At 52.8% G+C, this 14,463-nt stretch overlaps 6 protein-coding genes across 6 annotated transcripts; 5 read left to right on the top strand and 1 right to left on the bottom strand.

Annotated features, from left to right (window-relative positions):
- Positions 1 to 1,824: 1,824 nt before the first annotated feature.
- Z520_11120 (uncharacterized protein) lies at positions 1,825 to 3,447 on the top strand (the record flags this gene model as incomplete). The annotated part of the gene is made up of 1 exon (XM_016781609.1): positions 1,825 to 3,447. One exon carries the CDS (start codon positions 1,825 to 1,827, stop codon positions 3,445 to 3,447), a length of 1,623 nt encoding a protein of 540 aa, XP_016627387.1.
- A 488-nt stretch (positions 3,448 to 3,935) lies between these two features.
- On the top strand, positions 3,936 to 6,053 carry Z520_11119 (uncharacterized protein; the record flags this gene model as incomplete). Its single annotated transcript, XM_016781608.1, has 6 exons — positions 3,936 to 4,070; positions 4,117 to 4,735; positions 4,785 to 4,892; positions 4,945 to 5,364; positions 5,414 to 5,841; positions 5,907 to 6,053. The coding sequence occupies 6 exons, from the start codon at positions 3,936 to 3,938 to the stop codon at positions 6,051 to 6,053; spliced, it is 1,857 nt and encodes a 618-aa protein (XP_016627386.1).
- A 550-nt stretch (positions 6,054 to 6,603) lies between these two features.
- On the top strand, positions 6,604 to 9,000 carry Z520_11118 (uncharacterized protein; the record flags this gene model as incomplete). The annotated part of the gene is made up of 5 exons (XM_016781607.1): positions 6,604 to 6,665; positions 6,735 to 6,814; positions 6,895 to 6,927; positions 7,505 to 7,721; positions 7,776 to 9,000. The coding sequence occupies 5 exons, from the start codon at positions 6,604 to 6,606 to the stop codon at positions 8,998 to 9,000; spliced, it is 1,617 nt and encodes a 538-aa protein (XP_016627385.1).
- Positions 9,001 to 9,732: 732 nt separating this feature from the next.
- Z520_11117 (uncharacterized protein) lies at positions 9,733 to 10,656 on the bottom strand (the record flags this gene model as incomplete). Its single annotated transcript, XM_016781606.1, has 1 exon — positions 9,733 to 10,656. The coding sequence occupies one exon, from the start codon at positions 10,654 to 10,656 to the stop codon at positions 9,733 to 9,735; it is 924 nt and encodes a 307-aa protein (XP_016627384.1).
- Positions 10,657 to 11,990: 1,334 nt separating this feature from the next.
- Z520_11116 (uncharacterized protein) lies at positions 11,991 to 13,201 on the top strand (the record flags this gene model as incomplete). The annotated part of the gene is made up of 2 exons (XM_016781605.1): positions 11,991 to 12,898; positions 13,027 to 13,201. 2 exons carry the CDS (start codon positions 11,991 to 11,993, stop codon positions 13,199 to 13,201), a joined length of 1,083 nt encoding a protein of 360 aa, XP_016627383.1.
- A 432-nt stretch (positions 13,202 to 13,633) lies between these two features.
- On the top strand, positions 13,634 to 14,227 carry Z520_11115 (uncharacterized protein; the record flags this gene model as incomplete). The annotated part of the gene is made up of 1 exon (XM_016781604.1): positions 13,634 to 14,227. The coding sequence occupies one exon, from the start codon at positions 13,634 to 13,636 to the stop codon at positions 14,225 to 14,227; it is 594 nt and encodes a 197-aa protein (XP_016627382.1).
- Between the last annotated feature and the right edge of the window lie 236 nt (positions 14,228 to 14,463).

Genomic DNA, 14,463 nt, shown 5'->3' with positions numbered 1-14,463 from the left:
CTCTATATTAGTATTATATAGACTAAACCTTTTTAAGGCTACGCTATAGCTAAGCCACTGCCGAGAGACCGGGCTGAAAATAAAGTAGGTCAGGTCAGCTGTACACCGTGGACGGACCTGTTCACCTCACAGGTTGATTTTAGTCGTTTTTGCAAGTGGTCAGTCGCCAGCGGCACATGGCCACAGTGGTCTCGAGACGTAGGCGATGGGTGTATCTGTCGTCATGGCGCGTGACGGCAGCTTGCAATGTGTGTTGTTGGGGTATGATCATTATCCCCTCGTGCCTCTGCAACCCTAGGAAGTATCGTTAGCTGGCTTTAGCTGCAGATGGAAGGTTATTTCCATGCGAGTCGAGCGGACAGGTCTCCGCACCGAGTCTGGCAACCGCCGTGCAAAAGGAAGCGATAAGACAGAATGATGTCGTGATTGTCGTGATTGTCGTGATGGATTCGAAACCCCCTCTTCTTATTACCTACTTCGGCACCCAAGCTGAACACACCCCTGCCAGGTCTCTCGTGCGTACCCGGTAGTCGTATGTGTTCGCTCGTTTTCCCGCCTGGTGCAGTACGTGGCTTCAGCTTAGATAACGGTGGAATTGCGTGTGGCACAGCCTGCCATCGTCAGCCTTACAGCAAAAAGGGGTTCTGACTGCATTGTCGCGATCTCGGTAGACTTTAAATAGCATGCTGACTGCTGGAACGTGGAGCATCGTGTGGGAGGCCGAGGCTGCTGAAACGCGGACCACGGAAATCATCGGGGGCAAGAACCGGATGCCTGCGACACAGGCACCCAGCAGGGCTGTTACTCGTAGGTACCTAGGTAAATTGCTGAGAGGCGAGTGGAATCAGGCGTGGCCGCGTGGGTGATTGGCCGAGCAGCTGACTTGCGTGGGCTGAAAAGCGGACAAAACCATGGCTCGCATGGCTCCTCGCTATTGCAGCTATTGCAGCTATTGCAGGCGACGACGTGATGTTGATGAACTGGTTGCAAGCGCGGCTCGCATGGGTGTGATGGAATGGGTTCATGTGTGACGGCACAGATGGATGCTGATTTGTTTGTTCAAACGTCAAGCAAGAGATCAGGAACTTTAATCACTTTGGCCGCGTCTTCTGCTGCCCATTCCAGAAGCAGTGCCTGCGGCTTTAGCCTTTGGAGGCCCCGACTAGGCCCTCGTAGGCGGTGGTGGACACTGATGGTGGCTTGGGGGTCGCGCATCTAGCCCAGAGAGGAGAAGCTGAGGGGTTCCCCAACCACTCACACGCCCCTGCCAACGCCCACTCGCAATCCACTCATTCAGGGAACATTAGTCCCCACCTGAATTTGCGAGGTACGAGGTGCACGTTCCCTTTGCCATCTCCCAATTCCACACGCCTGCGGGAGGCTGTGCACCGGCGAAATCAACGTGTCTTGCGCCTGACTCGTGCTGGGATGATCTTAGGTGGCTCCCAGGTGGCTCTCTCTGCGCCGTGGAATTCTGGGACAACACCCGTGGACTCTGTACCTCGTAATTTGCCCGCAGCTGAAAAGATCCCTGACCCTCGTCCTCTGACCGTTTACCCCCAGTGCCCCCAAAAACGCGTTAATACCAGTGACCACTTTTTCTCTTTGCTGTCTGCCTGCGCCCTGAATATCCCACAGCCTCCCTTCATCTCCTCCGTGCACCCAGCATACCTACCTAGGTACATTTTACATGGTGTCGCCTCTGCCTCAGCACTCATATTCTTCTTGAAGTCCTGATCGGCTTCCAAATCATATGGCGGCTTCCTCTCCTTTACTACCACGCCGACTGTCTTTAGTTCTCCGCACTCCTTGTCCCCGCAAATCATGAATTCTCATTGTCTGCCGACGTATGAGTACGAGTTGTCGAGGACGAGTACGCGCACATCAGACGAAACAGACGACCCTTTACTTTACTTCGAGCAAGATTCGGACCACGATGATTTCCACTCCCATTTACTTACAGGCCAGAGTGTGTCCGGCGTGGCCAAACGAGGAGTTCCCTCACAGCTCATCTCCCTAGCTCCTGCTTGGCTGCGCAAGCAGTATCTTCCACGCCGACCTCGAACGAGATCAAAACACCTTCCTCGCCGATATGGCTGTACGCCTAGATCACTCCTTCGAAAATTCGCTTTATTCTGTTACGTATTCTTCACCACCATCGCCGCCATCATTATCGTGGGAGGCGTCTTTTTCCCCGGCTACACCCACCTCCCACCCCATTATAGAGAATTAAGACGGAGGGCACAGGCCTCCGAGACCCCAGGACGGGTAAATTTGCAAAATCAAAAAGTGTTTCTGGCAGCGAGCATCTACGATAAAGGCGGGAAACTTATGGGTGGAGATTGGGCGAAAAACGTTCTAGAGCTGATCCAATTGCTGGGACCACAGAACGCATTTCTTTCGATATATGTGAACGATTCTGGCCCGGAGGCGAAGCAAGCGTTGGAGGAACTCGAGAGGCGGGTGCCGTGCGAGCACGCGTTGGTGTTTGAGGACCACTTGAGCATCGACAACCTCCCCCACATCCGAATCCATGGACAAGAACGCGTGAAGCGCATTGAGTATCTGGCAGAGGTTCGAAACCGAGCGTTGAGACCGCTGGAAGGTTCAAACACCACATTCGACAAACTCCTTTACCTAAATGACGTCGTTTTTCATCCGATCGACGCTGCCCAATTACTTTTCTCGACACACACGGTGGCCGATGGCGTCGCGGACTACAGAGCTGCCTGTGCGGTTGATTTTATCAATCCGTTCAAATTCTACGATACTTTTGCAACCAGAGATGCCGAAGGATACAGCATGGGGCTTCCCTTCTATCCCTGGTTTGCGGCTGGTGGTGACGAGACCAGCCACCAGGATGTCCTGGATGGCAAAGATGCAGTAAGAGTCAGGAGTTGTTGGGGCGGGATGGTTGCTTTCGATGCACGATTTTTCCAATCACGACCTGGCAGACCTGAGTTGATAACTGCGGGCAACCAGAGTCCAAGCAATTTCTCCACCCCTTATCGCTTTCGTGCGGAAAAGGATCTCTACTGGGATGCATCAGAATGTTGCCTCATCCAAGCCGACATTCAGAATCCTGAGCCTGGAAATTCGGGCATTTACATGAACCCTTTTGTTCGAGTGGCCTATGACTCCACGACTCTCTCGTGGCTGGCCTTTACCCGGCGTTTTGAACGCCTTTATACACCAATTCATTGGTTGATTGACCTTTTCACCAACAAACCCAATTTCAATCCGAGAAGACACGAGCAACCATGGCAGCAAGTGCAGGAGACAGTCTGGGTTGCTGATGAGAGGGCGCCCCCAAACAATGGTTCATTCCACCAAGTGATGAGGATAGCCTCCCATGCAGGCTTTTGCGGCCGCCGAGGGTTGGGAGTTATTAAGGAAAACATTATGGAAGGAGAAAGAAACTGGGAATTGGTACCGGTGCCTTCATGAATTTTTTGGGCATAGCGATGGCGTCCGGAGCGAGGCAAATCTCCATGGTGGGATATTATGAGCTCGTAAAAAGCATCTTGCGGTCGGTTCGACGTGAGCGACGCAGTTTGAGAATCAGTTGTGAAAGAAGACCTCCTTGCCTAGTGTGGAGCAAAGGAAGAAATGTAAATGTCGAAGCTGCGAAACAGCCTTTCCCACCATCTAAGTGCATACACTTTCATTGCTTTGGCCTCACATGAGGTTCACTTTGTCACTTTGTCAAATCAACTGCTAACGGCTAATGCGAGGTGATGGTGACCGCCGTTGTTCAAAAATCTCGGTGCTTTAGGAGTGAATAGAGGACGTGAATATTGGCGACCGCACCTAATTCTTTCTTTGATCACATCACAAACCACGACTGCTTTCTCCTCCCTTTCATCACTACCGCTTGCACAGCGCACAGCGCTTTCCTCGAACCGTCTCACGAACGCCAGAACCAGGTTGCCATCATGGCCAACTCGTCGCCGTACGATGATCCCGCCAACATCAACAGATTTCTACAAGTAATCAGCGGCAACTCACAGTCCGCAAAGACGGAGGCACGGTCCAACATGCCTGTGTCGAAGCTCAACGCACAGAGTCCGGTAAGTGGTACAATTGACTTACCGTGCTGGCGCTGATTTTATCAAGATCTTCTCACCCAAGGTCACTGTCGTTACCGATGGACAAGTTGAAAATGACCCTTTCAAAACAAGCAACGGCGCACGCGGTGTTGAGTCATTGCATGGACAAGCGCCTGTTCTGGCGCCCTTCCATTCTCCTTTCCCTCAAGCATCCTTCACTCAAAAGACTGCTCCGGTTGACTTGGTCCAAGATCAGAACGGCGTTGTCACCAAACCTGCAATCCCGGCAGCTGAGGAAGTACCCTCACAGAAGAACGCTAATGCCATCTCACCAACAAAGAAGCGCCCATTGACGCCGACCCAGCATAGACTGCTGGTCGGCAAGAAACCTGGAGTCGAGCACCTCACAGAGGATAAGTTGGCGGAATTGAGTAGACAGACTCAGGGTTACATGGACAATGTGATTGACCAATTCCGAAAGTCAAAAGAGCAGACTTCGGCACAGGAGCATGTTACGAGTGGTCGTGTTCCTCAGAGCAGGTTCCAGACGACGGCTTTTACTTTCGTTTGCTCCTCTTTGCCAACAGATGGGGACCATGAAGCAAACGGAGACATGCCAAACGTTGATGGAACACCAGTCAAATCTGCAACCAGCGAGAGCAAAGACGATGCGCCTACTGAGAGCTGTAAGTATATCTTATAGCAATTGCTTGAATTGGCTAACACCTTTACCAGCTGACCAGCAGGAGCACTGGCAACACAAGAGTGCCGATAGTGCATCTTGCCACACTCGTGTCGTGGATCCTGCGTTCAACAAAGATGACCAGCAGCGCTGGAACGACTGTAAGCTCGGGATCTATGCCATTTTTACAGACTTTCTGACGGGTAAACGCAGATTCAGAGAAAGTGAATGACTCACCAGAAATTGTTCCCTTTCCCAGCTTGACCGAAGGCCCAATCGCGCAAACTAGTGGCAGCGTGAACGGCTCTGGAGAAGGATGGCAAGCGTCAACAGCCGTTGCTGCGGTCAAAGACAAGCCTCTTTCGACCTCTACTCCTATTCTGTATTCACACAGCACACTCAAGAAGGAGGACCGTGAAGATGAGGCCGTTCCACCAGCAGGCAAAGCAACCGAAAACGATACTCCCTTGTCATCCACTCATTCTCCCACCATTGTGGTCACCGCCAGCACGGACACAGACGGCAGTGTCGAAGAGGACGATGACGATGACGATGACGATGTCGAGGAAGAAAATAGAGAGAATCTTGTCCGATTCAAATCGTGGGGAGCACCGGCTGCCCGTAATAAGCCGAGTAAGTCTTTCTCGATCACTCGGATCGCTTTGTCATTAATGTCCTTCAGGATCTCGTCCCCGAACTGTCATCCTCGCTGGTTTGCCACGTGGTGCTGATTTCACACTCGTCCAATCTTTGATTCACGGTGGTGCCATCGAAAGTATGGGGCTCATCGCGTCCAAGCCTGAGCACATCACAATCGCGGCTCACGTAACCTTTACCTCAGCTGATGCCTGCGATCGCTACTCTCAGGAGTATGTCAAAGGTATAGAACTCCGCTATCAAGGCAAGAAGTGGTCTATCTTCGTGCACAAGCAAGAGCAAGTTGATGTGATATCTGGAAAGTTGCAGGGATATCTAGACTGTGGAGCGACCCGCGTGGTCAAGGTGAACAACGTCGACGATGATTGGGGCATTGTTGCTTTGAATAAGCTCGCTGAAGGGAAAACTGGTACACGTCAAGTCGAGGCAGTGCAAGATACGTATCGCAATGGGGTGAGTCTGATAAGTTCTGGTCATTCACGGTTTGCGATGCGGGCTCTAGCTGACTGCTCCAACAGATCCGCACGATTGTCTTCCGCTTCGCCAACATCAGCCACGCAGTCCAATTCAAAAGCTTTCTTATTCGAGATGATGACTGGTATGGATGTCACGTTGAATTTGCAGAGGATCCATGCGAAAAGGCAACTGGGATTCGCAATGACTGAATGCTGTAATGGATGGGCTTGAGTACCCTAGCCTGCTAAGCAAGATGCAGCGACTGTGTTCGGCTCAAGACGACCTGAAGCTCTAGATTGAGTATTGTGCACATGTGAAGAGACAGTGTCAAGCAGAGAGTATGGGATTGAACCGGTATCTGGATGAGAGCTGGTATGGATATTGCTGGGTGGTGGTATCGGAGCAGAGAACAGGGACAATCAGCAGGCAAGTCTGAGGCTCACTGCTAGGTACCTAGATACTTACCTAGGTATCTAGATAGGCTTTTGAGCCAGTCAGCAACGGTGGCAGAGTCGCCCTGTACGGTATGGCGTTAGCTGGTGTGTTTAACCCGAGGTTGTGTGATGTCGCATGAGCTCATGCCCCAGGACCACAAGAAAATGGAGCTGCCCCACGTCAAGATGAATCTGCGAAGTTTTTTCTTTCTCTCATGCCCTACTCTGAGGAGTAACAGAGCTGTACACTCGGTACATACCCTCACAACCACCAAACATTACAGAAGAGCCTTCAGTGCTTGACTATAGGTAGACAAAGTCCACAATGGGTCAACCATCCCACCAGGCGTCCAACGCCATCATCTACACGACTTACGCGGCTTTCCTGTGCGCAATCATGACCCTGACCCTCTGTCGCAAAGCAAGAGAAAGACAACTAACACCATGCCCAACTAGTGTCTTCGGTCTCTTCGTCGCATGGACGCTGCGGCACCAAACGAAGGGCGAGTATCTCGCGACTTTGCGAACACAGAAGGGTACAAAACATGACTCCATCCAACCAACCTCCGAGTAGTCCGCCTTGGGAAAAAAATTCGGTGGCTGATACATTTCCTAGGCATACCTTTGGCCTTCAACTTCATCGCGTCGGGTGAGTGTGCTCGAAGAGCAGCAACAGCCTGAAGCGGCAGCAGCACGAGGGTTAGACACCATCGACTGCCAGAGCGCAACCAGAAATGGGGCGATTACATCCAGCTTTTTCGAGGTGGTACAGGACCTCCTTTGATCGATACAATACTTATGACTCGTTGGCATGCTGAGCAAAAGCTCTCCATCTGAGGTTCGTACGCTTGCATCAACGCCATTGGCTCTTGTTGCTTTTGGCCGACAGAAGATTCCGTGACTCTGCTCCTCTACTCTGATTGTCTACCTCAAACAGGTGCAGGTGGTTGAGTGGCTTTCTTTTCGACGTCAATGGCTCAAGGGCCAATGTGCAGCACTACGGGCGCTTGTGTCTGATCGTTTCTCCACCTTTCATCCACCTGGCTTCGTATTCAAGTAGCCAGAGATGAAGGTGTCGCGAAATGCTGATTACACAATGCTGAGATTGTACCGTCAAACTCGATCAAGTTAATGCTTGCGTGGGAAACGTGCTGCCAGCTTCTCCCCCTCCCTTATCCCTAAAGATCGTCCATACTAACTTGAATCTGCAACTTTCGTCAAAATAGCTTTGGGTTCAGGAATTTTGTTTTCATACCCCCAGATCTCCACCATCGCGGGTGTCCAGGGTCTTGTGGTCTACAGTCTGGCGTCCGCCTTACCACTTCTTGTGTTTGCCTGGCTCGGGCCCATCATCAGGAGAAAATGTCCCGAGGGATTTGTGCTCACGGAGTGGACACGCCAGCGATATGGAGCTATTTGTGCATTGTATCTCTCGGCCTTGACGTACGAACCTCCACTTGTTTGCACCAGTCGCTTGCGCATCTAACGCAAAATCAGGCTTATCACCCTTTTCCTCTACATGGTCGCCGAGCTTTCTGCCCTCCAACAAATCATCAATGCCCTCACTGGCCTCAATGGCCTTCCCGTCGTCATCGTGGAATGCGCCGTCACCACGATCTACACTTCCCTAGGCGGGTTCAAAGTCTCCTTCATTACGGACAATATCCAAGGCGTCATGGTCGTAGGGCTGATCGTCATCGGGTGCATCACCGTCGGCGTGGAAACCCATATCCAACACGACCTGATTGAAAAGAGTGGATACCTCAACGCAAGCCTGCTCGGCTGGCAATTGGTCTACATCCTGCCCGTGGCGATCCTCACGAACGACTTTTTCATTTCCGGGTTTTGGATGCGGACGTTTGCGGCCAAGACGGATAAAGACCTGTGGGTCGGTGTCAGCATTGCGACCGTGGCTGTCGCCATCATCCTGACGCTGTGCGGCGTGTCGGGCCTTTTGGCCGGGTGGTCCGGCGCACTGGGTGATCCGCCTCAGCAGTCGTCCATCGCCTTCTTTTTGTTGTTGGAACAGCTCCCCGCCTGGGTCGTGGGCATCGTGGTCGTCATGACGGTCGCCCTGTCCACCGCGGCCTTCGACAGCTTCCAATCCGCCATGGTGAGCACGGGATCCAACGACATCTTCCGCAACAAGTTGAACCTCTGGATCCTCCGAGCCACAGTGGTCTTGATCATTGTCCCCGTGGTGGTTGTAGCGCTCAAATCCCCCTCGGTGCTCCAGATCTACTTGATCTCCGACCTCATCTCCGCGAGTTCCATCCCCGTCTTGGTCATCGGGTTAAGTGACCGATGCTACGCCTGGCGCGGGTTCGAAGTCGTGGTCGGCGGCCTCGGCGGGATACTCACGGTTTTCCTGTTCGGGCTCGTCTTCTACAAAGGCGACGCCAGCTCCGCGGGCGCTTTGTTACTGCTTGAGGAGGGCCTGTACGCGAACGATTGGTCCGCCTTTGGAGCCTTTGTGGCTGCCCCGGTTGGAGGTCTTTTGTGGGCAGCTGGTGCCTTTGCATTGAGACTCGCTGTGCAGTGGGTGGTCGCAAGGGTTCGAGGCACTAGGTTCGACGCGCTGGATAAACCCGCGGCGCCGACGGCCAGCTTTTACACCGGGAGAGTCAGTCCGGAAGTCACGGGCGACTCGGAGAGAGAGGTCTATGCTGATGGGGAGGGCGTTGTGAGAAGCCACGTCGAAGTCAAGGGCAAGTTCTTCTAAAGAACAAAGGACAAGGACAAGGACAAGGACAAGGACTCTGAATGTGGGCGGTGCGAAAGCAAAAGAAAAAGAGTCTCATGAAACCACAACGTTGTTGAGGCCAAAATGCCGCCTGGGAGACGGGGCTTCTCTCCCTCGGCGACCCGTGACCGCCTCCATTGGTTTCCGAGGAGGAAGAGTATGACAAAGGCAGAGCGGAGGGGGAAGCGGAAGTGGAAGTCCGGCTAGATTGATTCGGTCGACGAAGAACATGGTGTTCAGCCTTTCACCACAACATATAGGCTTGTCTACGAGGTTTTGGTCCCCTAATCAACAGCGACACGATTCGACATGCATCCCATCCCCACAGTCCAGTGCTGCCACCTGCTTGGGAACAGCTTTCAACGAAGGAATGGATCAGCAAATGGATACCTACCTTACGGCTGGCAGGGCAGAATAGAGCTTGGAAGAGGGGATATGATGCTATATGTGGGGTGTCGTGTGAGAGGTTGTTGTTCATATGGCAGGTCTACCTGCACAATACATTCGTTTGGCCATTGTGATGTTGTATCTCTTGTCATACGAATATTCGCGTCCGTTGCGTGTCTATCTACTCGTTTCAATTTTCTCATCTTAAGTCTAGTATCCGTCTATGGACAGTCCGGAGCCATCTATCGCCATGAGTTCTAAGCACTGTTCTCTTAGTATGATTGTATGCAAACCCGCCCAAACGCTCGAAACATGATCCGAATCTCACTGGCCGTCTACTTTCTCCCTGAGCAGCCCTTCGTCGAGCTTGCCCTTGTCCTTCTCCTCCTGCAAGACCGGCCTGGGAAGCTCAAACCCGTCCACCACTCTGGCGTAGGTGATGCCACCGAGTCTGCCCACGGGTCTTAGGATGGCCGGATCGATCAGTGTGCGGTCCTCGTTGATGGCGTCTTCACGGACCCAGAACCTCACGCCTTCAATGATGGCGAGCACACCTGTTTTCTTGCCAGGTGTCTTGGGGGAGCGCGATTCGAATTCTTGCGTCGACAGTAGCTTGCCCTCGACGCTAAAGACGCTCTCCTTGACCCGCGAGCATTTGACGACCTCGCACTGCGCGGGTGTCAGTCCGGACACGCTCCACTCGGACAGTCCATACGGCAGATCGATGGCGCAGGCGTTGGCGGCCTCGACAAAGTCCTCGGAGATGATGTTGATGACGCACTCGCGGCTCTCGACCAGGTTCTTGAGCGAGTCTTTGGCATTGTCGAACCCTCCCGAAAACCCCACGCAGAAGATGGGCGGGTCGTGGTTGAAGAGCTGTGTGTACGAGAACGGGGCTAGGTTCGTGGATGTGCCGTCTTTGGATCGTGTCGAGAGGAAGCCCACCGGCCGCGGGATGATGCCGCTGATCAGGAGCTTGTAGTTTTGCACTGGCTGTCGGTCGGGCGCGTACGGGTCGATGCTGATGTGTTGCAGGTTCTCAGGCGTGGAAGTGGTGGATGATGATGACCCAGAACCATACGTCCACTCTGGATTGCGCGTCTTGGTGTACCGCCACGTGTGAGACTCGTCCCAGTCCGGCCGTGAGGCTTGCACTTTGCCAAAGTCGCCGTGCGGGTTGCGTTTGACGCTGGATTCGGCGTCGTGCTTCGCCTGGGCTTCCTGCGGGTTTGACGGCGCTGCTGACATGTTTTGATGGCGGCGGGCAGTCGGGGAAGGAAAGAGAAAGGATTAATCACAACGAAGTGAAGGAATTGTAATCCCTGATTGATAATAATTTCCGTAGAATTGGATTTGATGTTATTGTGATTCAAACCGGTTGAAGTTTCGACGCCTGATGTCGGTTCGGTTTTGTAATATTTGTATCTAAAGTTCTGAGCATCGAAGTCCTGACCAGGATGGGTAGTAGTAGTGGTGGTGGTAATGCTAAGCGACGCCCTCTTCGTCAGTCAATTACCAGGTAATCATTCGTGCGAGGATAAGCAGCGAGTAAGCTGGACGAGTTGTTTTTCTTTCTTCTCGGGCTCTCCGGGTAACAGCCTGTTTACCTAACAAGAGGTCAGGCTCAGGAGATGAGGCTTAGAAATCGCTGGATTGAGGAAATGCCACGCCAATATGATTTGCAGGGAGCGAGACTGGAGGAGGTGACTATTATTATGTTTGACAATGTTCTTATCTGTAAAATCTCGCATGTAAGGCCAGGTATGAACACATTGGTGGAAGGTCGAGTTCGTGGGTTTTGATGAAACTCTACGTCATGACTTTTGTTATGGATTTCCCATCATGGGTTGCATAACTCGTCTTGACCATGGGTGATTAGGGCGTTAGGCTTTTGGATACCTGCACTCTGGTTTGGATGCCCGTAGTCGAGTGTAGGCAATCCCGTCACAAGAGCTGAAACCCCCGAAACCATAGCTATGATCTCGGGTCTTGTCACAGCCTGTTATGGGCAAGATACCCTCCCCTAAGGCATTCACCCTGAGCCTCTTTACTCTCTCCTCCTTTTTTGTCTCTGGCTCCCTCTGTCGGTTCATTCCGCAATTTCAATCCGAATCTCACTTGACTCTTCCTCTTTCCTCTCGGACGGCGGGAGAAATCCACCACTCTGAAAGCCCCAAATCGATCAACACTTCTCCTTTACGGGCATCAAGTGCAAGGGAAAAGCTAGACTGGGCCATGTTGCCTCGTGAGAGGGCGTTCGAAAAGTGGAGATGAGCGCACTTTGCGGGGTCAGAGTTTACGCCGCCGTGTGCTTGCTCCTGATATGAGCGATATCATACTTGACGTGGACCGAGTAAGAGTCCAGTCGAGTCGAGTCGAGTCGAGTAGAGTAGGCAATTATTACCCTTGAGGTCCCCTTGCTTCTTCATTTTCACTTATCTGTCTGGACGTGCTTTGAGTTTGTGTGCGCGAGGAGATTATCACCACGAGATCAGTTATCACCGTTCTTACACGTTAACTACTCTCTCACTGCTGCTGCTGACAAGGTCAAATATACTGTTTCGTTTCGTTCTATAGGACCAATGCCAGCAGATTACGAGACGTACGACCTGGGCGATTTCGCCCTGCAAAGCGGCGCGACCATCCCCAAGGCTTGGATAGCATACAAGACCTTCGGCTCGTCCAGCAACCCTGCCGTGCTCTATCCGTCGTGGTACTCGGGCCTCATCTCCGACAATGAGTGGCTGATCGGCGCCGACAAGACCCTCAACCCAGACAAATACTTCATCATCATCACGGCCCTCTTTGGCAACGGCCAGTCTATCAGCCCCTCCAACTCGGACGTCGTGCCCTTCCCAGACGTCACCTTCTACGACAATGTCAAAGCCCAACACCGCCTGCTCACGGAGAAGCTAGGAATCCAACACTTGAGGGCCGTGCTTGGCTGGAGCATGGGCGCCGCCCAGTCGTTCCAGTGGGCCACCCAGTACCCGGATTTCATGGACATTTCGGTTCCCTTCTGTGGCAGCGCAAAGACATCCATCCACAACCAAGTGTTTTTGGAAGGCGTCAAGTCCGCGTTGTTGGCGGCCAAGGGGCTCAGTTCCGCCGGGAGCACCTTTGGCCGGGTCGAGAATGCCCAGGACGCCGTCGCCGTCAAGTCCAATCGTCAGTGGACCGACCAGGAGAAGGCCACAGGTCTGAAGGCCTTCGGGAGAGGATACGCCGGCTGGGGCTTTTCGCAGACCTTTTATCGCCAAAAGCTTCATGAATCTGTCTACGGCGCCAAAGACCTGGAGGGTTTCATGACAGGTTTCTGGGAAACGTGGGCTTTGTCCAAGGATCCCGAGAATCTGCTGGTCATGCTGCACACCTGGCAGGCTGGGGACGTAAGCAAGCAAGAACCTTACAACGGAAACTTCGAGGCGGCGATGAGGGCCATCAAGGCGAAGACGTTGGTTTTGCCGAGCCAGACGGATCTTTATTTCCCGTAAGTGTTGTCACCGCGGCCACCCTGTCTCTTTTTTCCTCTTGTTCGGTCTGCCCTATCTCAATACAGTCGACTTGAATACCGAGTGATTGACCGCCCGTTACTCACCATATTCTGCTTCCTGACAGGCCCGAAGATTCCGAGTATGAAGTCAAGAATATGTCTCCCGGCGTCGGCCAGTTGGATGTCTACCCGAGCATATGGGGGCATTGGGCCGGTGGGCCGCCGGGGAATATGGAGGACGTCAAATGGCTTGATGAGCGCCTTGCTAAGCTTTTCGCGGAGGCGCCCAAAAATGGATGAGGTAGAGTCGTTAGCCAGAGTAGTCTTGAATGCGCTCGTTCTCTGCCTCTAGGGTGTCCAGAGCAAAGGCAGCCAAGTTGAATTGTCTTCCCGTCCGTCCAGCGTTGGTCTTCCTGAGATGGACACTTCCCGCTGTGACAGATGCGGGCCGCTCCCGATCTGGCGCACCATCTTGGTGATTGGCGGCTTCGGTACCGCATTAAGACCCCGACGTAGCAATGTGGTGGACGGACAATTCCACCTAACAACCCCTCTAGGGCGTATAAAACCATCGATAAACGGTGCTTGAATATTGTCGAGTCAAATACAGGTAGAGACTGGAAACACCCTAAACTCGCATCAGCTTGACAAATTGAATACGGACCACCACCACCACCACCACTGGAGGTTTCTGATCCTTGTAACAACCATTGACGGCGCAGCAACAACGTCATGGCATCGACTTTCAAGGCAGTCCATTTGAACCATGAGATCCCCGACCTTTCTGGTTCCTTTGAGATCACCTGCCCGCCAGGAACCGATATCTGGGACAAGCCGCCAGCAACGCACTCGTTCAATGCGCCAATCATCTACAAAACCAGCACAGTCGGCTCATTCAAGTCCGCAAAAGTCACGGTGGCGGCACCCTGGAAAGACAAGTACGATCAAGGCGGACTATGTCTGGTCATAAAAACAAGTGACACCACTCGCTGGGTCAAGACGGGCATTGAGTTCCTCGACAATGTGCCGTTGGTCGGCACTGTGGCAAAGGATCGGTGGGCAGACTGGAGTCTCAGGCCTTTGCTAGCCGAGACCCTAAGTATTGAACACACTGCCATTGTGGAGATGGAGAATGCCAGCGACGGGAGCCTCTGGGTCTGGCTTGTCAGTGAGAGTGGGAAGAGGTTACCGTTGAGAGAAGTGACTTGGTGGGGAGATCTGCCCAAGGAGACGGAGATTTGGATTGGCGTCTACGCTGCAAAACCGGCACCACATGGAGAGAAGGACGATCTGGTTGTGACGTTTGAGGGGTTGGATATTCAGTAGAAAGGAAGGACGATTTGAGGGCGTCGTTCGCAGCTCGCTGGCCGGACGGGAGGGCAAGTCGTCAAGGGAGAATGCCTGCGATGAGCGAACCGGAAGCGCAAAGATGCAGATATCGCAGCAGATGAGACAAACAATAGAATTGAGATTCAGAAAATGGTATCAAGGAACTGATTTCCAGAGGCAAAACAATGCAATGCGGCGGAACGTCCTTTAGAAAGGACACTGAGTCCGAGTTA

This window comes from Fonsecaea multimorphosa (genome assembly GCF_000836435.1).
Source record: "Fonsecaea multimorphosa CBS 102226 unplaced genomic scaffold supercont1.35, whole genome shotgun sequence".
In the NCBI taxonomy this organism is placed as follows: Eukaryota; Fungi; Ascomycota; class Eurotiomycetes; order Chaetothyriales; family Herpotrichiellaceae; genus Fonsecaea; species Fonsecaea multimorphosa.
This window is presented reverse-complemented; position numbering and strand designations above follow the sequence as displayed.